The 26835-nt window shown below is 49.0% G+C and overlaps 1 protein-coding gene and 1 long non-coding RNA gene across 7 annotated transcripts in view; both read left to right on the forward strand.

The window, feature by feature from the left end:
- AUH (AU RNA binding methylglutaconyl-CoA hydratase) overlaps nucleotides 1-7694 on the forward strand; it is a 144614-nt gene extending 136920 nt beyond the window's left edge. For all 6 annotated transcript variants that reach the window (XM_047701209.1, XM_047701210.1, XM_047701212.1 and 3 more), the window contains 3 exons: nucleotides 1663-1713; nucleotides 2806-2853; nucleotides 7094-7694. In XM_047701209.1, the coding sequence (XP_047557165.1) occupies nucleotides 1663-1713; nucleotides 2806-2853; nucleotides 7094-7171 (177 nt within the window). In that variant the 3' untranslated portion in view covers nucleotides 7172-7694. The remainder of the gene's footprint in view (nucleotides 1-1662; nucleotides 1714-2805; nucleotides 2854-7093) is intronic.
- A 2619-nt stretch (nucleotides 7695-10313) lies between these two features.
- LOC125083400 (uncharacterized) overlaps nucleotides 10314-26835 on the forward strand; it is a 144252-nt gene continuing 127730 nt past the window's right edge. The window contains exon 1 of the long non-coding RNA XR_007122264.1: nucleotides 10314-10453. This is a non-coding gene — a long non-coding RNA (uncharacterized LOC125083400). The remainder of the gene's footprint in view (nucleotides 10454-26835) is intronic.

A 26835-nucleotide genomic window follows, 5' to 3' on the forward strand; every position in this document is an offset into this window, starting at 1 on the left:
CCTGCCTCTGAGAACGTTAACCCCTAAGCTTTCTCTCCAGGGCAAGGGAGCCGCTGAGTGGTTCGGGAGATGTGTGACCGTACAATATGCTTGAGTTACGGAACAGAATTCGAGGGGCCGTGCTCTCTATTTCTAGTTTTTGTCACTGAATGATTACTCTTCCAGATACTAGAAAGCCTCTGTAAAATTAATATTTCCATCTGATTTCTGTATTGGATGTTCGTTCCATTGCCTTGTTCGAGAAAAAAATGTTGGTCCAGAAGAAGAGCTGTTGGTGTTGTGTTTTGAAAGAGGCGCGTTAAGTAAGCATCGCACCTGCCAGCATTTCCAATTTCCTGTTTTTCAAGTTTTGTAAGCCTCGCTGCCCGGTACAACCCAGGCATCCTCAGGAGCAGGCCCCAGACCCGCTGCCTTTTCATGAGGGGCTGGGGGCGCGTGCATGCACGGGAGTGGGACGAGCATCCTGTGTGGGTCATCTGGGGGATACAAGGGCACAGTGAAGGCTGTCGCTAGAGGAGCGCACTCTTCAGAAAAACAGACAAAGACTTGATGCTCTCAAAGACACGGTTCTCGTGTGAGCCCCACACCCACAGACGGCATTCCAGGGGCTCTAACAAAGATACTTGTGTGAGCCTCAAAGACCTGTGGTCTCTGAAAAAGATATTTATTAAGTGTCCGGATTAGGGAGAGAACTTAGCTGGGTTAAAGTTGATGATGGAGCCCCTCCTCGGGAACACTGACACTCCGTGCTGTCGGGCGCTTCTTACTGGTCCGTCAGACCCTCCGCCGCTCCCCTCACTTTGAGCCTGCTCTGCCCTTTAATCCATAAGACGCTTGCAGAGTTGCCGCTGCGGCCTAGCTCCTGACTTGGGTACTGTTCTTAGGGATTTAAAATGCGATCAGACAGCTAAATTCCGTCTGGGGCACTCTCGTTTTCAAAGATGACAGAAGTCATGTTCTCCTTCTCCCAGAGGACACCCAGTTCTCCCTTCTGTGACCCTCACACATTGCGAAGGGTGCATCAGGGCTGTAAGCTTTTGTGTGGTGTGGGGGCACTGGCTGGAGGACACAGCCTTACCCATACTTCATCACTGTGCTTAGTGCCAAAAGCCCACGGACAACAGGGGCCTGCGGAGAAAAGGGGTCCACAGACCACAGGTGCCCGTGGAGGACAGGTGTCTGCACAGGACAGGGGCCCACGGAGGACAGGTGCCCGCGGAGGACAGGGGTCCACAGATGACAGCGGCCTGTGGAGGAAAGGGGTCCACGGAGCACCGGTGTCTGCACAGGACAGGGGCCCGCGGAGGACAAGGGCAGGGCCAGCGTGTAGGACAGATGCCGATAGGAGTGTCCGCCTCATCGCCAGCCTGGGCTCCTGTCGGGCCATTCGTGGGTGTGGTATCATGTCAAGCACGACGCCTCCTTTTCTTTGCCTGCTTCCCTTCTAGGGAGCCTGCTGTAGCGCGGTCAGCCCCTCCTGGGCACAGCCCCTGCTGACCTGCAAGTGGGCGGCATCGCCAACGTCGGAGCTGCTCCAAGTGCTGTTCAGACCTTGCGCGGCCGAGAGGGATTTTGCAATGGGAATTTCTGAATTTTACTGAGATATACAACATGATTTGCGTAAATAGTAATTAATATCTTATTTCTTTAATTGAATTTTAGGGACCCGTTGCAATGCGAGTGGCAAAATTAGCAATTAACCAAGGGATGGAGGTGAGTGCCTTGGTCCTCGAGTTTGTTGTCGGAGGAAGTCGTGGGCATTTGATTCAGTTTAACTTACTGTATTTCATGTTCCCACATCCAGCTGTTTCAATGCTATTATTACTGCAAGCTAGGTTATTTTTTTTTGTTTTTAGCTCTGTTATTGATTTCATCCTGCTCAAGCTCTTCCTGACTCGGTCTCTTAGTCACAGAACTCGGGAATTGCACTGATGTCCCGCAGCTCATGACACACTCGCTGTCTCTGCCTTCAGCTAAGAGATTTATTGGCTGGTGGTTCCTAGAACACCAAAAGAAAAGGTCACTCTGTGTATTCTCAACACCAGTTCATTATAAAAAACACCCTAAGGAGCACTTCCAGGCTCAGAGCCGAAGCGAGCTCTCTCCGCCTTTACGTTCTCCAAGCGCTTTGTGCAGGGAGCCGCACTGATGAGGCAGGTGTATGGGGTGTCCTGGGGTTACCCCGGGAGGCGACGTCTCAGGAGCGCAGGCCTCAGGCCAGGGGAGCGACGCAGGCAGCCGTATACGTTGGGCTTTCATTACCCCGGTGGGGTTTTGGTTAAATATCAGAATTTTGAAGAAAGATACTCTTTCTTATAGACTCAGAGGCCGCCATATCTTCCTGGGTCTCCTAGCAATAAAAAGAGGTTGAATTTGTTAGCAATAAACACAGTTTTAAAGATGTACAAAGTAGAATGGTTTTAAAAATTCTCACGTAATTGTAACAACACTAACAGCAAATGCCCTATGGCCCGTTCTGCATGGCAGGCCGTCTATCCATGCTTTATCAAGGCTAGATCGCCCCGCGTGGTAGACAGTACGGTTAGCCTCTTGTTCGGATGTGTCTCTCTGAGGCACCGAGAGCGTAACCAGCTCAGCCAAGGTCACGCAGCTCCCACGTGGTGGAGGCAGAACTGGAGCGCAGGCGGTCAGCTCAGACGGCTCTGCTGCTCACATGGCTGGTTTGCTGTGTGTCATCAAAGGCTTCTGTGCTCTCGGAGCAGTGTTATGAGTTTGAACTTATATCGAGTGCTCCATGTTTTGAAAAGTAATTCCTGCTGAAATGTATTATGTTTTCATCCTCAGGTTGATTTAGTCACAGGATTAGCCATCGAAGAAGCTTGTTATGCTCAGGTATGTGACGCAACTACAGATTCAGCAAGGCTACCTCTTAAAAATCATGTCAGCCTTCTGTGTAAGTCAAATGAATGATATGTCTCAGAGCAAGACTACACCCATACCTCTTCTAAAATCATGCAAATGAGTTGAAAGTAGGTGTCTGTGCTCTTTGACTATTACTATCCCTTAATCACTGATTCTCTTCCATACACTAATGTCTCTTGTCTAGCTAATTTAGAAAACTCTTATCAAGTTAGTACCATGTGTGCTGTCGCTGTCTCTCAGTCTCCTGTTATATTACATGGGTGTCGATACGAACTCTCACTCCAGTGTAGATGGGTGGGAGGAGGGCAGTGGTGTGAATGTGGGCCTGCTGGGGAACATCAGTATATGAGACTCGTTGGTTCTGAGCCTTCCCTCCTGCCCACTGAACGTTCCCTGATTCAGCGTATACAGTTTTCTGTTTTGTACACAAATTAGTAGGACTTTGTACAGAGAAATAAATCTCCTTTTTTTCTTTCCTTCCTTGTTTTCTAAAAGATGTAACTTCATTTAGGGCATCCAAAGTAGCAAAAGAATTTTGTTCTACCTTTTGTGAGAATTGGAAAGTCACTTGAGCTCCCACTTAAGCATGGCGGTGTCATGAATTAGGAGGAACAGCTAGAATGTTCCCCTGCACCTGGTCTGCGTGTATAAATTGCAATCTTGCATTGATGAGCACATGCCATGAATAAAGCAAATTACACACTTCTTACAAATGGACAGCCTTAGAGTCCAAAGAAAAATTTACAAGTATGTTTGGCCATAAATCCCACCTTACTAAATGAGAAGGAACAGGAATCATAAGCATTTTGTCAGACCACAGTGGAATTAAACTAGAAATCATAACAGAAAGATAGCTGGGAAATCCCACCTGGTAATGGGGGGATCAATCTTTTTACTCTGTGTTGAACAGCTTACTTTTAAATAATACATGTGTCAAAGGAGAAGTTACTGAAAGCACTGCTTAGAACAGCATTTTAGCGTTGAACGCATGTATGAGAGAAGGAATATCTAGGATCAGTAATAAGTTTCCACTTCAGGAAAGTAGAAAAAGGAGAGCAAAGAGAACTCAAAGTCAGCAGAAGAAAAGGAAAAAGAAGCTTTAGAACAAAAACCAATGAAATCAGAAATAGAAAAACTAAAAGAAAAAAACCACAACAAGAAAAAACTGGCTCTCTGTAAAGACCTGTGAAGTTGACAGACGTTGAGGCAGACTAACCACGGAAAAGAGAAGATAATCACCAGTATCAGAAATGCAGGAAAGGCCATCTCTAATGATCCCATGGACACTGAGAGAATGATAAAGGGATACTTTGAACAACTCTGCCTACAGATTTGATAACTTAGATGAAATGGACCAATTCCTTGGAAGACACAACATACCAAAACTCATACAAGGACAAATAGATAATCTGAATAACCCTATGTTTGTTAAAGAAATTAAATAATAATTAATAAACTGCTAAAATAGGAAGCTCCTGGCCCAGATGGTTTCTCTGGTGAATTCTACCAAACATTTAAGGGCAAAGTCATATCAATTTTAAGTGATTTTTTTCCAGAAAATAGAAGCAGAAGGAACCCTTCCTAACTCATTCTGGGTCGGTATTATCCTGATACCAAAACCCAGCATTATAAGAAAGGAAAACCACATTATCTGTTATAAATGTAGATGTAAAAGTTATCAGCAAAATATTAGCAAGTCAAATCCAACAATGTATAAAAAGATGTTTAAAAACAATTTCAGATTGTCTGATTTGTATAAAACATATGGATACAATGTATAAAAAGAACCAAATGGATTTTTTTGGTAGATAGGCAAGCCAGGTTTGACAGTCAGAAAGCATTATAAACCATCACACCAACAGGTTAAACAGGAAGGTCGGATGATCGTATCAGTAGATCTAGAAAAAGCATTTGACAAAATCCAACACCCATTCATAATAAAAACTCAGCAAACTGTAATGGAAGATTCCTTACCCGATAAGAACCTCTATAAAAGAACTTGGAGCCAGCATCAAACTTAATGGCCAAGGACAGGGGAAGGACATCCTCCTCACTTCTCCTTGTCAACATCTACTAGAAATCTTTGCTAATGTAATAAGACAAGAAAAAAAGATAAAAGATACACGGATTGGGAAGGAAGAAATAAAACTTCATAGAAGATGTGATTGTCCATGTAGAAAATCTCAAAGAATCAACAACAAAAAAACCACTAAGAAGGAGTAGAGCAAGGTTGCATGATACAGGGTTAATAAACAAAAGTCTGTTGCTTCCCTATATGCCAGCAATGAAGAACTGGGATTTGAAATTAAAAGCGTAACATGATCTTCATTAGTATAAAAAAATAACAAATGCTTAAGTATAAATTAAAAAAAAAAGTACAAGATCTATAGGAGGAAAACTACAAAACTGGTGAAAGAGATTGAGATGTAAGTAATGGACAGATAAACCTTGTTCGTGGATAGGAAGACTCAGTATTACTAAGAAGTCATTTCTTCTCAATTTTACTTAGAGAGTCAGTCAGTACAATCCCAGTAAAAACCTCAGCCATGTTACTTGATCTGTATTGACAGACCAGTTCAGAAGTTCTATGGAAAGTCCGAAGACTTAGATTAGGCAGTCCAGGAACGCAGAAGAGCAGAGTTGGGGGACTGACCCTGCCCAAGTCCAAGACTTACGGTAAAGCTACAGTAATCAAGACAGTGTCGCGTTGACAAGAGAGCAGACAGTTGGGTCAGTGGGACGGAGTAGGGGACCCAGCAGTGAATGCATATGAAAGTCATAGGAGTAGACTCATAGAAAATGAAATGACTTTTGACAAAGGAGCAAAGCCAGGTCGGTGGAGAAAAGATAGTCTTCAAAACAAGTAATACTGAAGCATCTAGGCCTTCGGTGACCAAAAAAAAATGAATTTAGACACTGACATTACACCCTTCACAAAAACTAACTCAGATTGGGCCATAGACCTAATGTAAAATGAAAACTATGAAACTTCTTAAATATCACATAGAAAATGTAGGCATCCTTGGGTTTGGCAGTGACTTCTTTAAAATTAACACCAAAAGTATAATCTATGAAAGAAAAAACTGGTGTTTCACTTCATTGAAATTAACAACTTCCACTCTGTGGATGACATTGTGCAGAGGATGAAGAGAGAAGCCCCAGGAAGGGAAGGGCCTTTGCAGTACACATCTGTAAAGGACTTGTATCTGAAACAGATACGGGGCTTGTAAAACTCAACAAGAAGAAAACAACCTTAAAAACTGGGTGGAAGGGCTGAATAGACACCCCACCAAAGTAGATACACTGACGGTGAGTGAGCCCAGAAGCAGATGCTCCACATCACACGGTGTTCAGAAATGCAAGTACAAACAAGATCCGAACTGCCCATTTCTTACAAAGCTAAGCATGATGTTAGCATGTGATTCAGCCATTGTAGCTCTAGGTGTTCACGCAGCTGTGTTGAAAACTTATGTCCGCGCAAAAGTCTGCACATGGCGTTTTAGCAGCTCAGTTCATAACTGCCAAACTTCGAAGCAGCTGAGAGGTGTAGGTGAATGGGTAAACTAAGGCACATTCGTGCAGTGGGGTATTATTCAGTGACAAAAGACACGGAAGAACCTCAGATTCATACTGTTAAGATACGGGTTTCAGTCTAAAAATTGTAGGTACTATAGGATTCCAACTGTCTGACCTTCTGGAAAGCCAGCACGGGGCAGGGATGAGTAGATCGAACATAAAGAATGCTTAGGGCGGGGAAGCTGTTCCATGGGCTGCTGTAGGGGTGGATACGTGACTTCGTGCCTTTGTCAAAACCCATGATGTATACAACATACAGGCTTTGCTTAACAAGAACGTGTGGATCCTGGTTCATCAGTTGTAACAAATGCGCTGCATTGACGCAAGATGTCAGTAAGGGGGGCAACCCCGGGGGCAACTCTGAAGTTTGTTCAGTAGTTTGTAAACCTAAAATTAGGTTTAACCTAAAAATAAAGTATGTTGGTTTTTTAAAGTACATTTGAAATTGGGGGGGGAAAGTGTGTTTGGAATTAGAATGTAAATTTGGTCACATAATTAGAATTGTTCAAATGATGGGTAGATTTCAGAATTTTCAATCGCCTTCTAGTTCCTTTTCTTTTACTTAAATAAAGCTTGTTAGACTTTCGTAGTTTCTTCTTTTTGGTGTAGGTAACACAATGTTTTGTTTCTCTAGACTATTCCAACAAAAGACAGGCTTGAAGGTCTTCTTGCTTTTAAAGAGAAAAGGTCCCCGCGCTACAAAGGAGAGTAGAAGACACAGAAAAGTTTGCAGTGCCAGTGTAACGAGCGTAGCTCTGGAAGGGTCTTTCAGACCCACACATGCCTCCACACCGGGAGCCCCAGTGACCAAAGTGAGCATCTGTAGAGTGAGTTCAGCTTCTGGAGCAGACCCATCTGTGTACATCGTTCAAATGTGCGTCTTGTCATGTTCATTCAGATTTATAAAGCTAGTAGTGCATACTGTCAAAAACAGAGTCAAAAATAGGTACACATTTTTAAATATTTCCTGCATATGAGGCTTTCTGTTCTTAATTTTTTAATGTGAATAATTTATATATTGCACATTCTAGGAAATAATATCGATTGTATGTCTACTGTGCTGCAATACGAAATAAAATTATTTCTATATACCAAAAATGTGAAGTTATACCAAATAAAGTTTCTAAGGGATTATACAGTACATCCACGCATACGTACATCTCAGACTGAAAAAGGAATTGGTAGACTCTCTGAGTGAAAATTACCAAATAAAAATAAAATTGGTGAAAAGAAAACTTGGGAATTTTTCTCTTCCCCTATTCTCTTTGAACCAAGTAAGTCATTGCACATTGCACGAGAAGAAGCCGTCTTTCAATGCCGATTCTGTCGGGTGACCTCTGTAGTCTTAGAATCTGTGTGGACGATGGGAAACGAGCCTGCTCAGATGGGCCCACAGCCTCTGGAGGCCAACAGGAGGCCTGGGTTGGTGTTCTCCTAAGATCGCCCAGCTCGCGGCCTGGCCATTGGTCTAACTCCCCAAGAAGGTGGTGTCGCCCCAGTTGGGCCGTCGAAGCGGCTTGGGGTCAGGGATTTGAAGGGAAGCCCAGCTGCTCTGCTTCCTAGCCCCAGCTCTGGCACCCGGTTTCAGGAAGGAAAGGAAGTGAACACAGCCCCCTGCAGCCCCGTCTCCCTTGACTAAACCCTGGCCAGGCAAACTGACTAGAAATGGAGGGGCTCGGGGGCACGTCTGTGTTGCTGGCCTCGCCTGGGGAGGGAACAGAGTGTACGTGCGTGGCCAGAGCTGTGGGATTCAGAGTGCAGCGTGGGGAGACCTTCGCGGCTCTCCCGGGAGGCTCGAGCTAGCTTTACGGTATGTTATCCAAGCAGACTGCCCTCTGAGGCTGTGTCTAGGGCCGAGTCCGGCGGTACTGGGGAAACCCTGCTTTTCTGGGACCTGCTCCTCCTCACCTGTGGACTGGGGCGTTCCCGCTGCCCTCTGAGCAGCACGGCTGTGCTTTGTTGCAGGGAGGTGACATTCGGCATGTGGGTGCGGCCTGTTCGCACGTTCCCACACAGCACCGTGGCTTCCTTGGGAAGCACATAGACTTTGACCTTTTAAAAATCACCGAAACTTTTGTTTTTCACCTGGGGGACATTGAGCGCTCCGTCTCCATTTGAAATACTTTGAAGGAGGCCAGCACGGAGTCACCATCTGCTGGTGCCCCCATGCTGGGGGGGGGCTGTCGCCCTCACTTGCAGCTTCATGGCCGGGACCCAGCAGAGTGGCCCCCTGGGGAAGGGGCTCAGTGAAGCGCTGGGCGCTGCTGCTTCCATCTCGGGGAGGCGCACGCTTCGTCTTCTCATCACCTTGTGCCGTTCATGTCACAGGGGGTGACTGGCAAGTGCGGTGCTGGCCCTTGTTCTCATCGTCCTTTAAAGATTTCAGGGCCGCATTTTCTGTCTGCAGCACGTTCCAAGGCCGCTCCGTTCTCACTGCGGGAGAGACTGTTCGGCGTGTGCTGGGTGACTTGTCTGTCCTCATGGATGCCGGGCTGTGGCGGACGGAGCGCCGCTGGATGCCCTGCAGAGTTCTGAGGAAGTCACTGGAGTGTGTCTGGAAGCAGAGACATCTTCCTCGTGGGGCTTCAGAGAGTGTGAACTGCCGTAGACTCCCTGCTGTAGACGTGGCCTTCCTGGGGTCTCGTCTGCCGCAGAGCAGCCTTGCTGGGCCCGGTCCTGACGCCGGCGCGGGGTCCCGGGACTGCTCGGGGAGGGGGCCGCAGCGGGGGGCAAGCTGATGCTCCCCGGCCCTCCAGCACGCTGTGCATTCACGTGTCCTTACACCGAAGCCACGTCCAGCGGATGCAAGCCGGCGACGCAGTGGTGATCCCCATGCCTCCCAGGGACGTCTAAGAAGACCCAGAGGGAGGATGCGTAACCAAGCACCGCCCTGGTTCCCGGGAAAAGCACTTCCCGTCATCTCGGGTCTGCAGGATGGGGTGCCGGCTCACTCGCCACTTCTCTCTCAAAGAACAAGAGGCCTCCACGTCACAGATGCTCTGGGACGAAAAGGGCTGTGATAGGGGCCCAGAGAAGACTCAGATTTTCTGGACTCGTTTCTGTGATTTAAAAGATTATTTCAAGTTCAATAAAACATGAAAACTTGGCTCATTGTGTTCAATAAAAAATAGATGGTTTTCCTTAGTCCTTTCTTCCCCCTCTCTTCTAGCTGTCAGGAACCTGGCTTGTCCCTGAGCTCAACTTCCTGGCCACACCTGGAAAAGAGCTCTGTAGGGGACCAGAGCAGTGGCGTGTCCCTCATGGGTGATGTGCCCAACGGCAGGCAGGCGCTTGTGTTTGGTGCAGGCCTGACCTTGGCTGCCCTGGCCGTTGACCCTTTCCCTCGCTGGACCACAGCTCTCCCTTCTGGTGACAGGTCCTGAATCGCTCTGATCTGGGGTCCAAAAATCCCGGCAGGCAGACGCTCTCTAATAATTAATCGTGCCGCTGTGTCTTCATCCACCCGCCGAGTTGGATATTAATTTCTGTGTCCCTCAGCACTATGAGGCTTCATCAAAACAGCGGTGACACTGCTTTCTTATTTTAAAGAATAAGTGTACCTTTGTCACAGAAGGAAAACTACAGCACTTTACAGTTACTGGGTAATCTTTTGGCAAAATGAGAGCCACTTTCCTGCATAGGTGACACAGGCTCCTGATTGTGTCTGGGGGTGTTTGGGGCGTTAAGGATGGAACCCTCTGCTCAAAACACCTGTGAGTCTCAGGTGCCAGAAACCCACTGTCTCCCATACCATGGAGTCCTTTCTCTTCAGGAGCCTTCCGGCATCCGGCTGTCCCGTAGAGGGACGGCTCCCAGTCCTCCAGCCCTTGGTGTGTGGCCTCTGTTTTTCAGGTGAATTCTCAAGGCAGCGTGAGAGCAAAGCACCTGACGGGGAGAACGGAGGACACCGAGGACAGCCTCAGACATGTACCTCGGGTGGCCGGGGCCGGCCCTCATGGTGCCCGTCCACACAGAGCAAGCCTCAGGAGGCAAGGTAGGGGGGCGGCCGTCCTCAGTGAGCTGACTGTTCCCGGGGGCAGCAGAGTGAGCTCAGAGCCAGCAGGGTGTCCGTGCCTCTGGAAAGTGCAGAAAACACTATTCTGTGGCCTGTTTGGGTTCACGGGGACACGGACAAGATCACAGAGAGAGCTCGGGCTGGTTGTCGGGAATGGCACCGGAGGTGAGGCCCCGACCGTCTCCAGCTGTCCCACGCGCGGGAGTCGTCTCGGGAGCAGCCCAAGGGGAGAGGCTCTGGCAACTCCAGGAGTGGCATCTGGGGCACAGAGTGGTGGCAGGAGGGCAGTGGGGCTGGGGGCCGCCCCTGGGGCCAGTGACTGGGCCATCTTGGTCAGCTGGGAGACAGCTCTGTGTGTGTGTGTGTGTGTGTGTGTGTGTGAGAGAGAGAGAGAGAGAGAGAGAGAGAGAGAGAGAGAGAGAGAGAGAGCGCGCGCCTCTGCCCTGATTGGTGCCATGGTTTCCTCGCGACGTGGGAGCTCCTGAAGTGTGTGTGTCAGGGGGTCCGAGGACAGGCTGCCCGCCCTCTCCGTGTGCGTTCACAGTCGGCACGCGGGGGCTCAGACGGCTCTGTCAACCACCGGGTTCAGACACCAGAGGGCTGGGTTGCTGCTCGGAGCCCCGTGGCTACGCCACTGCACCCCGGGGTGCCCGGGGCCAGCCTTGGCAGCCGTGAGCGGTACGTACCCCCCCCCCCAGCTCCCGGGGTGCGAGCTGAGGTCCGCAGCGGTACTCGCACGAGAGGAAGCCCGTGGGGCCCAGGTCACCCCGTGCTTTGGGGCAGTGTCACGAGCGTCTTACTGTCTCCCGCACCGGCCAGACTCACCCAGGGTCTCGCACTCAGTTCCGGCTCGGTCAGAGGTTCCCTCTGCTTTTCTGGAAAGTACGCGGGAGCTCTTTGACCAGGTCTCGTCTGAAATCGGTGCCAAGCCCAAGCTCAGCATCTCCCACCCTTGGGCCTGCTGGCTGCTCTCGATGGGTTTCAAAGCCAGATGGGATGAGTCGGTGCCCGAGGGCTCTGCGGCCAGGAGCGCTGTCTTCCACAGATGCAGTGTTCTGTCTGCCGGGTTTTCACAAGAGATGGGCTGGGACAGGGACAGGGGTGCAGGGCTGCATTCAGAAACCCATCTTTCACCCAGGGAAGGAGCAGTGGGGGAGAGCCGGTCGCTAGCAGTCTATGGGTTACTAGTGCAGGGTGACACTGGGGACTTACAGGCCGCCACGGGGCCAGAGCAGCCACGCCTGCCCCTGGCCCCGGGGACACTCGCATGGGCCGCTCTGTGCTGTCACTCACAGACCCAAGGACCATCAACAGGAGGAGAAGCTGCTGAGGCCCTCCCAGGTCTGGCCGCAGGGGCAGAAGCGGATGGTGAGCAGTTGGGGCAGGGCTGCCGGCAGGCATGGCGGGGCAGAGGGCAGCTCTCCAACTCCGCCATGCTCTGTCCCCAAAGTCCCCCCAGATGGTGCCCCTTCCGCTCTGGTGTGGCTGAGATGTGAGATGCACGGCTGCTGGGGCTGCTCACTGGTGGGCTGGGTCAGGGGAGGCACAGAGAACCGTGTCTGCCTAATGGCAACCGTAGCTGGGCCCTACCCTGGCCTTGAGCAGTAGTCTGGATGCCCTGCTCACAGGGCCAGCTTGGAGGGCTGGGGAGGGACAGGTCCCTGAGAAAGGCAGCCCCCCTGTCGTGTTCTGTGGGCTCTCCCGCGGCTGCCTTAGGGGACATGCTGAGGGGCTCTGGCCGCCGCCGCGGGCACGTGTGCCCACCCCCGAGCAGGGCAGGCTTCCCACACAGCCACGGCCCCCACCTCACTGCCAAGGCGTGGCCGTGGCATGCAGCCCAGAAGTCCGCCCCGTGTGGGTTCATCAGACATGGTGAACCCATTTCGCAGAGTGGGATGGAACGCTGCCACCGACAAGGGAAACAGCGGCATCATCGCTCGGGGCTGTGACGGCTCAGGGCTGGACTCCCATCGTGATGATGACTCCAGGCAGAGGGTTCAGAGGAATTTGAAGATGGGCAAGTGCCCTCTTCTGACCTTTTCAAAAACAGTCCCATCACTTTCACTTCCAGCCTCCCAGCCGGCTGAATGGAACCTGTGTGCCCTTTACAGAAGGTGAAGCGCGGGTTCGCCCGAGAAGTTCAAACTCCTCACGGCCTCTCGTGGGCTGAGTCACAGTTCTTCTGAGTTGTCTGTTAGCTCTTTCTGGAAGCTCACACTTTTTGTGAGGCTTAGAACTTGCTCACAAGTGGCCCTAATTTGAACGCTTTAAAGATACAAGAAAAGGTGACGTGCCGTACCCGCCAGGAAGTGACAGCCCCCAGCTGACTTGGTGCAAAGGTACTCGGATGCCTGGGGAGCCATGGTGGGCGTGGTGGCCGTGGCTTTCGTGGATGCTGGCACACAACAGGAATGGGCACTTTCTCTCCCTCTGGTCCTTGTGGGAGTGTGTATGTGGCATGCGACCGTTCACCCGCTCTCTTCCAGACACAGGCAGTGTTTTCCTGCCCTGTCCCCTGGCGTGTACTCCCGAGTTCAGGGACAGTGTGTGACCTCCCGTGCGCTCGGTGCGTATCTGAACCCATTTGCGTGTGTAGGTAGGAAAATTTGTGTTGAATTTCCCAGAAAACTCAGCAGAACTGACAGTTTTAATTATATCCGGTGTCCCTCAGGGATGAGCTAGTCTTGGAAAGTGAGCGTGAGGAGGAGTGTCATGGTGAAGGGAGCCAGAGAAAGGAGCTGAGTCCTGGCCCGGGACGGGTCCTCCCTTGCTTGCCCATGACCTCCAGCAGACGCAGAACAAAGGCCACATCTGTAAGAAAAAGATTTTGTCTTGTCTGTCACACATGAAAACAGAGTTCCCCAAAGCTGCTGGCACCCGGAGAAGTCACGTTTAGGGTGCATTGTGGGGGACGCCTGCGCAGCTCAGTCGTTAAGCCTCGCTTTTGGCTCAGGTCATGATCCCGGGGTCCAGGGAAGAAGCCCCACGTCGGGCTCCCTGCTCAGCGGGGAGCCTGGTCCCCCTTCTCCCCGTCCCCTTCCCACTCATGCTCATCCTCTCTCTGTTTTTGTCAAAAATAAATAAATCTTTTTAAAAAGTAAGAAAGGATACATTGTGGGGGTCTATTTCGTATTGATTCTGGGTTTAGAGGCCTAGCATCAGAATTGAAGAAAAAGACACTTTTGTGACTTTTGTGGATTTTTCAACTTATTTTTTAAAATACATAGTTTACATAGCATAGAAGTCACCCTTTGAGCTGTACAGTTCATTGATCTTACTGTGTTCACAGAGCTGTACAGCCCTGACCACTATGTAATTGTAGAATATTTCTGTGAGCCCCCAAAGAAGCCCCGTACTCCTTCGCGGTCTCCTGACTGCCCTTCCCGCCAGCCTCCAGCGACCACTAATCTACTCTTCTGTTTCTGGATTTGCCTATTTTAGACATTTTGTATAAATTTTATACAAAATGTCTAAATTTTGTATAAAATGTCTACATATAAATTTTTATAAATTTTATACAAAGCCTCTCTTTGGCTTTTTTCATTCACTGTAGTGTTTTTAGGGTTCATCCGTGTGTAATATGCACCCACACTTCATCCTTTTTATGGCTGGAAGTTCCCCATTGCACACACACGCCGTGTTGTGTCCATCCATTCATCAGCTGGCGAACTCTTAGGTGTGTCCACTGTAGCGCTGTCACCAGTGTCGTTCACTGCTACGAAGAGCGGGTGCGGCTTGGGTCCTGTGGATCCATGTTACCGTTTGTCGCAGGTGCTCACCCAGAAGTGGAGTTTCACTGGGCCGTGCGACTGACTGCTTTATGTTTAACTTTTCAAGGAACTGCAAAACGGGTTTCCAAAGTGCCTGCACCAGATTACGGTCCCATCAGCAACATCGAAGGTGCCAGTTTCTCAGCACGCTCACCAACGCTTGCTGGTGACTTTGACTTTGGTTGTAGCCATCCAGTGGGTGTGAAGTGGCACCGCATTGTGCTTTCGATTTGCATTTCCCTAATGACCGATGATGTCGGGAATCTTCACGCATGCTTGTTTGTCGTTTGTACATCTTTTTTGGGGAGAGTACCGGTGTAAACCCTTTGCCCATTTTTAATTGGGTTGCCATTTTATTATTGAGTTGTAACTGGTCCTTATATCTTCTGGGTACAAGTCACTTTAGATATGAGTATCTTATTGGATATGTGATTTATAAATCTTTTCTTGCATGGATTGTCTTTTCACTTCTTTGATGGTGTCCTTTGAAACACTAAATTTTAGATTTTGGTGAAATGAAATTCATTTTTTCCTTTCTTCATTGTGCTTTTGGTGGCATATCTAAGAAACCATTGCCTAACCCAAAGTGATGAAGATGTGGTTTTGTCTAAGTATTTTACAGTTTTAGCTTCTACATTTGGATTTTTTATCTATTTTGGTTCATCCTTGTATATGGTGTGAGGTAGGATCCAACTTTTTTTTTCCTGCGTGTTGATAGCCAGTTGTCCCAGCACTGTTTATTGAAAAGACTGTTTTTCTCCTATTGTATTTTTTTGATAACCTTGTCAAAAAGGTTAATTTCTAAACTGTTCTACCACATGCCAGCGTCTGTTGATGTGAGAATGCAGTGGTTATTTTTTATTCTACCGATATGCTGTTACCTTAATTGATTTTCAGGTATTAGACCAACCTTGCATTCCTGGGGTAAACTGCTTGGTTGATCATGGTGTGTACTCCTTTCTACTGGATGTAGCTTGCTAATGTTATGTTCAGGATTTATGAGTTTATGTTTAGAAGGAATATTAATGTTCAGTTTTCTTTCTTGTGGTGTTTTTCTTTGTTTTGGGTATCAGGATAATACTGGTTTCATAGAATGATTTAGGAAGTATTTCCTTCTTTTAAAAAAAAAAGAGTTTGTGTAGGATTGGTGCTAATTCTACTACAATCATATAAAGTTTATCAGTGAAAGCATCTAGACCTCAGCTTTTCTATGTTGGAAATGCTTTGGCTGGTCATTCCCCTCTTATTTTACCTCTATGCAGATCTTCTGTTTCTTCTCGAGTCAGCTTCAATACTTTGTCTCTTTTTAGGAATTGTAAATTTCATCTAGGTCATGCAAATTCACTTGCAGGCGTTCACAGTTCTTCTCTAAGTGAGTAGTGGTTTTCCCCTCTTCCCCATTCGTGATTTTAGGACTTCGGGCTTCCCTATTTGTTTCATTGCCCATTCAGCTAGGTTTGCCTGTTGTGTTACCTTTCAGAGTCAACTTTTGTTGTTGTTGTTGTTGTTTTTCTCTAATATTTTTCTGTCCTCTTTTTCATTAATTTCTAGTCTAATCTTTATTATTTCTTCCCCTCTATTTACTTTGGCTATAGTTCGCTCTTATTTTTCTAATTTCTCAAGGTAGAATCTTAGGTTATTTGATCTGTGATCTTTTCAGTATGGGCATTTACAACTCTACATGTCTCTCTAATCATGCTTTATTTGCATCCCATAAGTTTTGATATGTTTGTGGAAAAGAGTTAACAGGTCTGAACTTCTATCCTCGGGAAGGGCCAGCTGCAAGATCGGCCCCTGGCCTGCATTTGGAAACCTAGATCTGGGGGAGTTCCCACCATTTCCCAAACTGATAAGAGTTATGCCTACATTGTACAAACAAAATGGCTCATGCTTTCCTTTCTGGGATATGGAATTTGGGTATCTGCCAAGCAGAGCATGCCTGCATGTCTACCCCCCAGAAACTCTGGGCACCGAGTCTCTAGTGAGGTTGGCAACACTATACACATCTGGTTATACTTCATTGCTGGAGGAATCAAACTCGTCCTCACTCTCCACTGGGAGAAGACCTTTGGAAGCTTGCAACTGGTCTCCCCTGATATTTACTCCTACACCTTTTCCTTTGCTGCTTTTGCTTGGTATCCTGTTGATTATATGTCATAGCCATGAGTAAACTGTATGCTGAGCACTAGGAGTCTTCCTACTGAATTACCAAACCTGAAGGTGGTTTGGGGACCCTGACACATGTGGTTTTGTTTTCATTCATCTCCAAGTATTTTTAAATTTCTCTTGTGTTTTTTCCTTGTGTTCTTTTGGTCTTTTAGGATTATATTCCTTAATTTACATATACTTGTGAATATCCCAAATTTCCTTATATTACTGATTTCAATTATAATTACATTGCAGTTGACAAATGTACTTCAGTCTCATCATTGTATAATTTCAGTCCTTGGCAAATTTTAATGAGACTTTGTGGCCTAAAATATGATCTGTCCTGGAGAAATCTCACATGTGTATGAGAGGAACATGTATTCCTCTGTTGCTGGGAGGAGCGTTCTATCAGGTCTGGTTCATTTGTAGTCTTGCTTCTTTTTTTTTTTTTAAGATTTTACTTATTTAACAAGGAGAACAATCAGGGGGAGCAGCAGAGGAAGGAGAGGAAGAAACATGCTCCCCACCAAGCAGGGAGCCCAACGCAGGGCTCTATCCCAGGGTCCTAGGATCATGACTTCAGCCAAAGGCAGACACTTAACTGACTGCCACTCAGGACTCCCTCATTCTTTTTTATTTTTTAAATATTTTTATTTATCCATTTGAGGGAGAGAGAATGAGAGAGACAGAGAGAACACAAGCAGGGGGTGCGGGAGGGGCAGAGGAAGAAGCAGACTTCCCACTGAGCAGAAGCCTGATGTGGGGTGTGATCCCGGGACTCTGGGACCATGACCTGAGCCAAAGGCAGACACTTGACTGACTGAGCCACCCAGGTGCCCTTTATTTCCTTCTTTTGTTTCCTTGTGGGTCTTCTCCTTGTTCTGCACGTTATTTAAAGTGAGATAGTGACGTCTGCAGGCACTGTCGTTGAATTGTCTGTTTCTCCCTTCAGTTCTGTCCCGTTTGGCTTTATATATTTAGGACTCGTTGTTACACGCATATATTCATTGTCATTGTGTCTTCTTGATGGATCTGTCCTTCATTGTTATAAAATGTGCTTCTTTCTGCATAGCAGCTGTCACTTACAGTCTGCTTTGTCTGATTATGAGGACGGCCGCTCCGGGGCTCTCACTTGCTTTTGCATCATATGTTTTTTTCTACCCTTTTGCTTCCAGCCTGCTTACGTTTTTGAATCTAAAGTGTATTTCCTGGGGCGCCTGGGTGGCTCAGTCATTAAGCCTCTGCCTTCGGCTCCAGTCGTGATCCCGGGGTTCTGGGATTGAGCCCCGCATTGGGCATCCTACTCAGCGGGAGGCCTGCTTCTCCCTCTCCCACTCCCCTGCGTGTGTTCCCTTTCTTGCTTTCTCTCCGTCAGACAAATAAATAAAATCTTTAAAAAAAAAAAAAGAAAGAAAGAAAGTGTATTTCTTATAGACAGCATAAAGTTGGATCGTATTTTTCATTAGTTCTGCCCAGGGGCGCCTGGGTGGCTCAGTGGTTAAAGCCTCTGCCTTCAGCTCAGGTCATGATCTCAGGGTCCTGGGATCGAGCCCCGCATCGGGCTCTCTGCTCAGCGGGGAGTCTGTTTCCTCCTCTCTCTCTCTGCCTGCCTCTCTGCCTACTCGTGATCTGTCTGTCAAATAAATAAAAAATTTAAAAAAAATCTTTAATTAGTTCTGCCCATGCTGCCTTTTGATTAGAGTGTTTGATCATTTACATTTAGTGTAATTATTGATAAGGTAAGATTTACATCTGCCATTTTGCTTTCTGGCATATCTTTTTCTCCCTCTCTTCCTGCATTACTAGTTTTCTACGTTTAATAGGTATTTTCTAGCGTACCATTTTAATTTCCTTATCATTTCATTTGCTATAATTTTTTTTTTACTTTTTTTCTTGGGAATTACAATTACAATTTTTACTTATAAAATCTATTTTGGATCAATACCAACCAATTCCAGTGGTATACAAAGACTTTGCTCCTATGTTGGTTTGAACCCTTCTGCTTCCTGTGTGCTGTTTCCGTCATAGAAGTTAAATCCGTACGCATGATAAGTCTGCGAGAACAGCTTTATAACCTTGTTTTACACACTTGTGTTTTGATTCTGATTAGAGCCAAAAAAAGCTAAAGACGAAAAACATTTATACTGGGTTTTGGTTTTTTTTTTTTTTTTTTTTTTTTTTTTTATGTGTTGTTTCCTTTCCCAGTACACTTAATTTTTTTCAGTGGATTTGAATTATTCTCTAGCTAGTGTCCCTTCATTTCAACCCTAAGGACTCCCTCTGTAGAATTTATTGTAGGGAAGTTCTGCTAGTGACAAATTCTCTGTTTTTGTTTATCTTGAAATGTCTTAATTTTTTCTTAATTCTTGAAGGGAATTTTTGTTAGCTATCTAATTCTGGGTTGACAGTCTTTTACTTTGGCACTGTGAATGTGTCATCTCACTGCCTTCCGGTCTTTGTGGTTTCTGCTGAGAAATAGGCTGTTCATTTCGGGGAGGCCCTTGTGCATGACAAGTCGTTTCTTCCTTGCTGCTTGCAAGGTGCTTTGGCTTTTGGCACTTTGTTATGTGCTGCTGTGTGGATCTGTTTGAGCTTATCCTGCTTAGACTCCACAGAGATTCGGGGTGTATAGATCATGTCTTTTTTCAAATTTGTGAAGTCTTTGGCCATAATCTCTTTAGATACCCTTCCTGCCCCTTTCTCTCTTCTCCCTCTGGGACTCCCATTATGCATATGTTCGTATACTTGATAGTATCCCAGAGGCCTTTGAGGTGCTCTTCATTTTCCTTTGAACTTTTTTCTCTCTACTCGTCAGATTCGATGATTTCTACGGATATGTGTTCAAGTTGATTGATTCCTCTGCTATGTCAAATCTGTTCTTGAGACTACTAGTGAATTTTTTTGTTCTAGGCATATTTTTGACTTTAGAATTGGTCTTTGGTTCTTTTTTGCATTTTTTAAAAACTAATAGTCCATGTTTGGTGAGACATTGTTCTTATTCTGTTCTTTGGTTCTTTGAAGGTATTTAACTGATTCAGAACCATTTCTAGCACATTCCATGTCTTGCCTTTTTCAGGAACAGTTCCTGTCGGTTGCCTCTTTCCTTTGCATAGGGTGACACCTTCTTCTTTGCATGTCTTACAATATGTTATTGAATAATGGGTATTTGAAATAACATAAAATGGCAAAATATAAGTAAAATAATCTGATACGGCATTGCTGGAAACCAGGTCCTTGCTCCCCTCCCCCAGGCTTGTGGTTGCCGTTTGTAGGGTCGCAGCACGTACGCCTTGACTTGTCTGACGTAATTCCGTGTTCTTTGCTGTTTGCGGTCGCTGAAGTCTCCACCCGGTTAATGTCGTGATTGGCTAATGATTGGGCCAGGAGTCCTGTAAACCCTTGAGGCAGGAAGGGCCCCAGTCTTGCAGAGGGCGCTGTGTGTCGGGGCCACGCCTCCCTTCAGTGCTTTGCGGGGCAGTTGGTAGCCTTGCCTTAGCCTTCACTTCCTTTCTGTGCAGAGCCTCGGGGTCGGCCAGAGATGAGAGCTAGGGCCTTCTCAGGTCTTCTCTGCGCATGCAGACAGCCCTGCATATGCACACTGCCTTCCAGATTCCTAGGAACATGTCAAGAGCTTTTTACAGCCCTGTACGGGCATCTCACTCTCCAGTTTCTCCTTCTAAGTTTTTGGGCCTGTTTCTTCTTTGTACCAGCTGCTGTCACTGCCTTAGGTCGCTTTGATGCTAACCAGTCGCCACTGATTGTTTTCTGCAGACACCGTGTAGACAGAGCTGATTACAGTGAGGGACTCCGAGTCAGCTCTCATAAAGACCAGGCCCATGAGGAGGGGTTTTCCTCAGTCCTCCATCCTCCAGGTTGCTGCCACACAGGTCAGATAATGGCACATTTCTAAGGAAAGAGCTTTGGGTGGGTTACAGACATGACGGCGGTCAGGTCATGGCCACCCTGACTTTGAGGGTGTTGGTTTTCCGGAGCTGGGAAGGTGGACCGGAGACACGGCACTGCCAAGTGCCCCGGAGCTTGCTGTTCTTAATGGGATGCAGCTCCGTTCCCGGCATAAATGATCAGCAGATTCTCGCAAGCTTTTGATTAGTTTTTGGGTTTTGTAAAAGTTGATGTTAGAAATTACTGCTTATACGGAGAAGCTGGTCTTTGGAGGTGCTCACTACGCCTGCCCGCAGGACGATTCCAACATACTGTAGCCACCTGACTTCCAGTGCATCAAAACTGATGTTTGCTGAATAATAATAATGATAATAGTATGTTATCGTGGGGCGCCTGGGTGGCTCAGTGGGTTAAGCCGCTGCCTTCGGCTCAGGTCATGATCCCAGGTCCTGGGTTCGAGCCCCACATCGGGCTTTCTGCTCAGCAGGGAGCCTGCTTCCTCCTCTCTCTCTGCCTGCCTCTCTGTCTACTTGTGATTTCTCTCTGTCAAATAAATAAATAAAATCTTTAAAAAAAAATAGTATGTTATCGTTAATACTAATAACGTATCAATCATATTATAATATTATTTTTGTCTTGTTGTTAGAGGTCTCAATACTAAATATACCTCATGCCCCAAATGTTAAGTGAATCTGCAGTCAGAGAAGTACACGGTTCACTGCTGTGTTGTCTTTTAAATGCGTGATCTGCAGTTAGGCCGGGAACAAAAATTCGCTATTCCAGCTGCAGCGGCCCCTGCCAGGCCTGGAGGTTGGCTTGGTCAGCAGAGGATCTGTGCCCTGTCCACCACCAGTGGTGAGGCTAACAGCCGTAAAGCGAAGCAAATCAGTGCATAGAAGCAGAATTCAAGTAGTGAAAATCAAGAGTTAATTGTTGAAATCTGGCACTTGGGTGTTCTGTGTTGCAGGAGGAATATGAACTTTCCTCCCATGCTCCTCAGTTCAAGTTCCACTGCTGGACATTAAAACTATGGTGACTAAACCGTGTGCTAATTTGAACTTGTCAGACCTTGGACAGGATTTCAAGTACAGTAGGATTTCGCTAATGATGGAATCCAAGAAAGAGTCCTGTTCTTTTCTTTTTTCTTTTTCTTTTTGAAAAAAAAGAGTCCTTTTCTAAAACAAAACAAAGAGTAAAATGAAAATAACCAAGGTGCAGTTTGATGACTTGTGATTTCTAATACGTGCCAGGGGACAGCCGTCCCCTAACAGCCATCCTCCAACAGCTGTCCCCTAACAGCCGTCCTCTAACTAGACTGTACAGCGGGCTGTTAGTTAGGTGTCCGAAGAACTTCCCGGTCAAGCTGTCACTGACAGCAGCACGTTGGCGCCGCGCACTCGCAGGGCCGCTCAGACACAGCGGGCATTGTTGTTGGGGCTCATTACCGCTCTGCTGCTCTCAGGCCTGCGTGCATGTTCCAAAGGCCGTTTCTGCCACACAGGCTCTCTATTCATGTAATAATTACAGCATATTTGTCTTGAGGATTTCGCAAGTGTTCTCTTTGGATAATACTGGCAAGATTAAGTAATAGTTTCTCGCTAACAGTATTGCCCAAGCACATCAAATGCGGCGGGCCCAGATTTGATGGATTACGCGTACAGCTCTGGCTCCTAGTGCCTTTGATTTTTTTGCTTTTCTTTTCTTACGTATAAAGTAATCTTATTGTGGGGCTATGGCTATTGTTTCTAACACAAATGCCAGGAACCACTTAGCAGAATATTTTATTTCCACTTTAATGGGTGGTTTTCATAATGATCAAGAGTAACACAGTCCAGTCAGCCCCAGCACTGGGCCAGGAACCAGGGACTTCAAAGACGGTTCTCTTTAGGACTCTGAAGGAACTGAAATCCCTACTTCTATTTCTCCACATTATCCAACTTAATTATTGGCAATGAGTGCCCGTTGGCAGGAAGCTCCCATCCCGTGTTTCCAGTTCTGCCTCGGGAAAGGTCAGCAGGAGGCAGGACCGCCAGGCTCGGATCCCCTGACGCGTGCCCCGGAGCCCGTTATGCAACGTTGCACTCGCTGATTCACAGCCACTTGCACAAGACGGTTCTCGTTACCCCAGATGCGCACGTCCTGGGAACGATTAACTTCGTGACATAACTCTCAACACACAAAGATTCAAACAGAGCTTCAAAATAACGTGCTTCAGAAATAACCAAATGTGTTGCAGTGTCTTAACGTGAATGCGATTAACAACTGTTTGAAAGCCACAGAGCGGAACGGAGAAGCCTATGGGAGAGGTTTTAGTTTTTTAGGTTTTTTGGTTGGTTGTTGTTTTTTTTTTTTTTTTCCAGGAGGAGGAGTTTCATGAGATTGGCTCGTGCGTGAACACTCTTACCATATTTTAATTTTACCTTTACATACTTTAATTTGCCATGAAAAACGGGGATCGACTTTACAGTGTTCTCCATCGTGTGACGGAGACACTGACGAGGCTGTTGCTCCCATGAAACACTGTGTGGGCCACAGGGATGGGACTCTCCCATGCCCATGCGGGGCGGACGGGAGTGTGACAGCTGTTGCTGATTTCATGTGACTAAGAAGGTCAAACACAGTTCTGCCTCCTGTTAAATGTTTTCAAATCTTCCCAGTTGAGTGCGGCTGGAAATCAGTTGGTGTCCTAGGACTTCGGCCGTGTGCGGCAGGAAATCAGCCAGGGTAGCTCGGGTGAGAGCGAGCTCTGGGACCCCCAGCACGGCCTGCGGGCGGGACAGGGGAGCAGCGTTCTCGGCCGCGGCTGCGGGGACACGCTCTGTGTCTCGTCACATGTTCTTGGGCATGAAGCCTCATCCTCGGGGACTGGCCTTGCCAACTGGCTTCCCTAGTGGCAGCTCCCAGCTGCCCGGCTCCCCAGTGGGGAGGAGGGGATCCTTTTCCCTCACCTCCAACTCAGAACGTGCCCCGGAGAGGGCTCAGCTGGGCTGAAGTCGGTCACACGCGCTCTCCGTGGCTGTGGGAGTGGGCTCTATGATGGGAGGGCGACTTTTCCAACCGGGGGGAGGGCTGCTGTTCCGCCACCGAAATCATGGCAGCCACGGTGGCAAACCTTGACCCAGCCAGTTATCCTCACCCCAGATGACCCCCACCTGCCGTGCGGCATCTATCCCTGTGTGTCCACGGATGCACATGTTTGCTCAGAGCCACGGCAGGGTTCTGCCCAGCAATTGAGCCCAGCTCCGAGCCCAGCTCTCGAGGGCTCATCCCCTGATATGAGGGGTCTCTGTCGCTCTCCAGAGTCAGACGGGCTTGGCCTCTGTGCTGCTCAGCCATCTCAGCACACTGTTCCAACAAGGGAAGGAACCGGTCGATAACTGGGGCTGAAGCGCAGGGAGCTCTCTGGCTCCCGAGTACTACACAGCAGAGGAGGGACGTCCATGGTGGACCCACTTTCCTTAGCCAGTCTCGCCGCCCAGTGTCCTGCTGATGGGTTTCCCCACAGTGGGTCCCTGGAGAGAACCTCTTTGTGTGTGTGTGTGGGGGGGGTCTTTCTGCGCCTCCTTGGTTCACTTTTGTTGGTGCTGCTGTAGACGGTCCTGGAACTTGTCTTGGGCGAAGGATCCCCTCACAACCACATTTGGGGTTAGTGCAGGGAGGGCAGAGCTTGTCAACCCTGTAACATGATTCTTACCAAATTCTTATCAAACCGGAGTCTGGCCTGGGAGGCATTGGAGGGCTTGGCCTCTTAGCATTGTGCTTTGCGCTTGGGCTCTCCTTGGACCTCCGCTTAGTGGGATCCGCCTTCCCGCAGCAGGGCGTGGAGGGCTGGGAGAGGTACGGACTGCAGCCCACCAAAGGGACAGGGTCAGCCGACACAGGGGTGTGGGCAGCGTGAGACTCCAAGGCCCGTGTCTGGATCTTTTTATTTGGCGAGTAACACACATCCGACTTGCAGTGAACTAGACCAGAGAAGGGAATGCTCTGAGCTGCCAGGCGCTCCTGGGACAGCGAGGCCCGTGGCCCCATCTTCTCCCGGCTCCCCCTCTCCCCGGCCAGCTTCCAGCTTCCAGCCTTGCCCCCAGGCAGCTGGCGAGCTGACCTCTGCTCCATGCAGACCTATCTGGGGGAGGACTCGGGCCCTGTGGCCGGAGGTGAGGACACCACGCGCGGGGCGGGGAGACGAAGCAGGTCACGTCCGCCACCTTGGTTTGTGAGGACAACCGACGGCCATGTGGAGGACCCCTGGGCAGGTCTCCCCCAACGTCTCTGCTACTCGTGCATTTTCTCGCTCACCTCTGCCCTCGCCCCACGGCTAGAGCACCGAGGAGACCACTTGGTGATCGCCGGCTGCTTCCGAGTCCGCGCTCCCACTGAAGGAGCTGCCTGTGCGTGGACGACTTTCCCGGCTCTGTGGAGCGGCGTCTCGTAGTGCTGGTCACTTCCCTGGCCACCTCAGCCACCTTTGTTACTTACGGTCGTTTTCTTCCCGGAGGGTAAGACATGTCCATGGGACGCCTGGGTGGCTCAGTGGGTTAAGCCGCTGCCTTCGGCTCAGGTCATGATCCCAGGTCCTGGGTTCGAGCCCCGCATCGGGCTTTCTGCTCAGCGGGGAGCCTGCTTCCTCCTCTCTCTCTCTGCCTGCCTCTCTGCCTACTTGTGATTTCTCTCTGTCAAATAAATAAATAAAATCTTTAAAAAAAAAAAAAAAAAAGACATGTCCAGTTCCTTCCACGTGGGGCCAGCCCCTCAGGACAGCTGGTGTTAGCTGAGAAGTGCAGGAGCCCCTGTGTCTCGCACGGGGTCTGTTCTAGAATCTTCTACTGCTAGTTGGCCAGGTAATACCAGGGGACTTTTCCTTAATAACACGTCCCATTCCCTCAACACCTCTGAAGGAGGGCGCTTGCTTTTCTTTCTGCTGAACGACGTACACGGGGACGGTCACCGAGCCTACAGCGCTGCCCCGCGTGGCCGCGAACAGCAGGAGAGAGAAGGGGGAAGTGGGGCTGCCCACCCCCCGACACACACACAACCCCCTTGCAAAGCCGTGGCCCTGCTAGGGACCTGGCCCCGTGGTACTTGAGCTTGCTTTCGTCTGGGTGAGATGCAGGCGGCCGCCGTGCTCCCATGGGACCATTCTCGTCCCGGCTTCCCTGCTGAGGGCTTGGCGCTTGGACTCCTGTCCCCACTCACCTCCCACACTCTGGCTTCCCTGAAGTTCCAGGGCGGTGGGTAAACATTGACTTTGGAGTTGTCCCGAAGTCCCCGTAGAGGCCCAGGAGGCCGGTCCCTGGGCTGGCTGAGGCTGCCTACGTGCGGGCGGCTCTGGAAAGGGCTGGGACCAAGAGCGGTGCCCCTTCCCGGGAGGTGGCGCTGGTAAGAGGTGGCACGTTGGCTCCTGACGGCAGAGGAACTCCACCGTGAGCCGCAAAGCCGCATGGCCCAGCTTCCCTCAGGCTTCTGCTCATGCTCATCTGCCCAAGGACTTCGTGTGTGGGGAGGGGAGACAGGAGCTGTGTGTGTGTGTGTGTGTGTGTGTGTGTGTGAGCCAGCGTGATTCCCTTTGGGAATTATTTCAGAAAACCTTCAGAGAGGCCAGAAATAGTGACCATTGGGGGCCTCCCTTGCCATGGGTCGCATGGTGTCCGTAGTCGGACACCACCCTGAGATGGGCCCTTTGGGCCAGTGCCTGGTGGCCACTGTCCCTGAATCCTGCCTGGTGGTTCCCCAAGCTGAGGGCCCCCTGGGACAGGCTTGTCGTGGTTTTGGCATCTTAAACGCCTGTCACTGACCACCTGGGTCTCCGGTTTCCCTTGCAAAATTCCCTTGGTCCCGGAGGAGAAAAACGTATTTATATCCTGGTTATTCGAGAGGGTAGAGTGAGCTAAGTTTAGGGGAGGCTAAAAATAGCAGAGCCCCAGGGCGGGTCTGGCCTGTGGGCTCAGGGCCGTGGCCCAGCACCCCGGGCCTCCCGGGACACCACATGCAAGTGCTGGTTCCAGAAGGTGCTGGGCAACTCATGACTCATATGTCAGATCCCCTCCCTGCTGAGGTACGTCACGCACCAGCTGCATTTCCATAGAAGAGTGTGAGTCACCAGCGGGGCGGGGGGGGGGGGGGGGGGGGGGGGGGGGAGGCTCTCTTTGAGCATCGAGAAGGAACAGGCTACAGAGGGAGGGAGCGGCTGTCAGACACCGGAAAGCAGGGGAAGGGGCCCCTCGGAGTTTTCTGCGTGGCTATTTCCATAGGTTAATTTTTATCTCAACAACCGAGATAAGGTCGGATGGCCTTTTTATAAGAAATCTATTTAAATGCAAAGGATTATTTGAGCTCCCTTTGTAAAAGCCAAGAGCATTTTCTTGCTGGGGCTCAGTTTGTAAAGAAAATGTCTCATAACTGTTGTTTGGTGGACACTCCCGGGGCTCAGGGCCTGTGACGGTGGGACGGAGCGCCCCCTCCCAGGGCGCAAGCTGGCCCTTTGTTCCGGTCCATGGGGACAGCCGGGAGCGGCCGAGCGCCGGGCCCGGACCTGCAAGCCGG

This window comes from Lutra lutra, chromosome 13 (assembly GCF_902655055.1).
Source record: "Lutra lutra chromosome 13, mLutLut1.2, whole genome shotgun sequence".
NCBI classification, from domain to species: domain Eukaryota; kingdom Metazoa; phylum Chordata; class Mammalia; order Carnivora; family Mustelidae; genus Lutra; species Lutra lutra.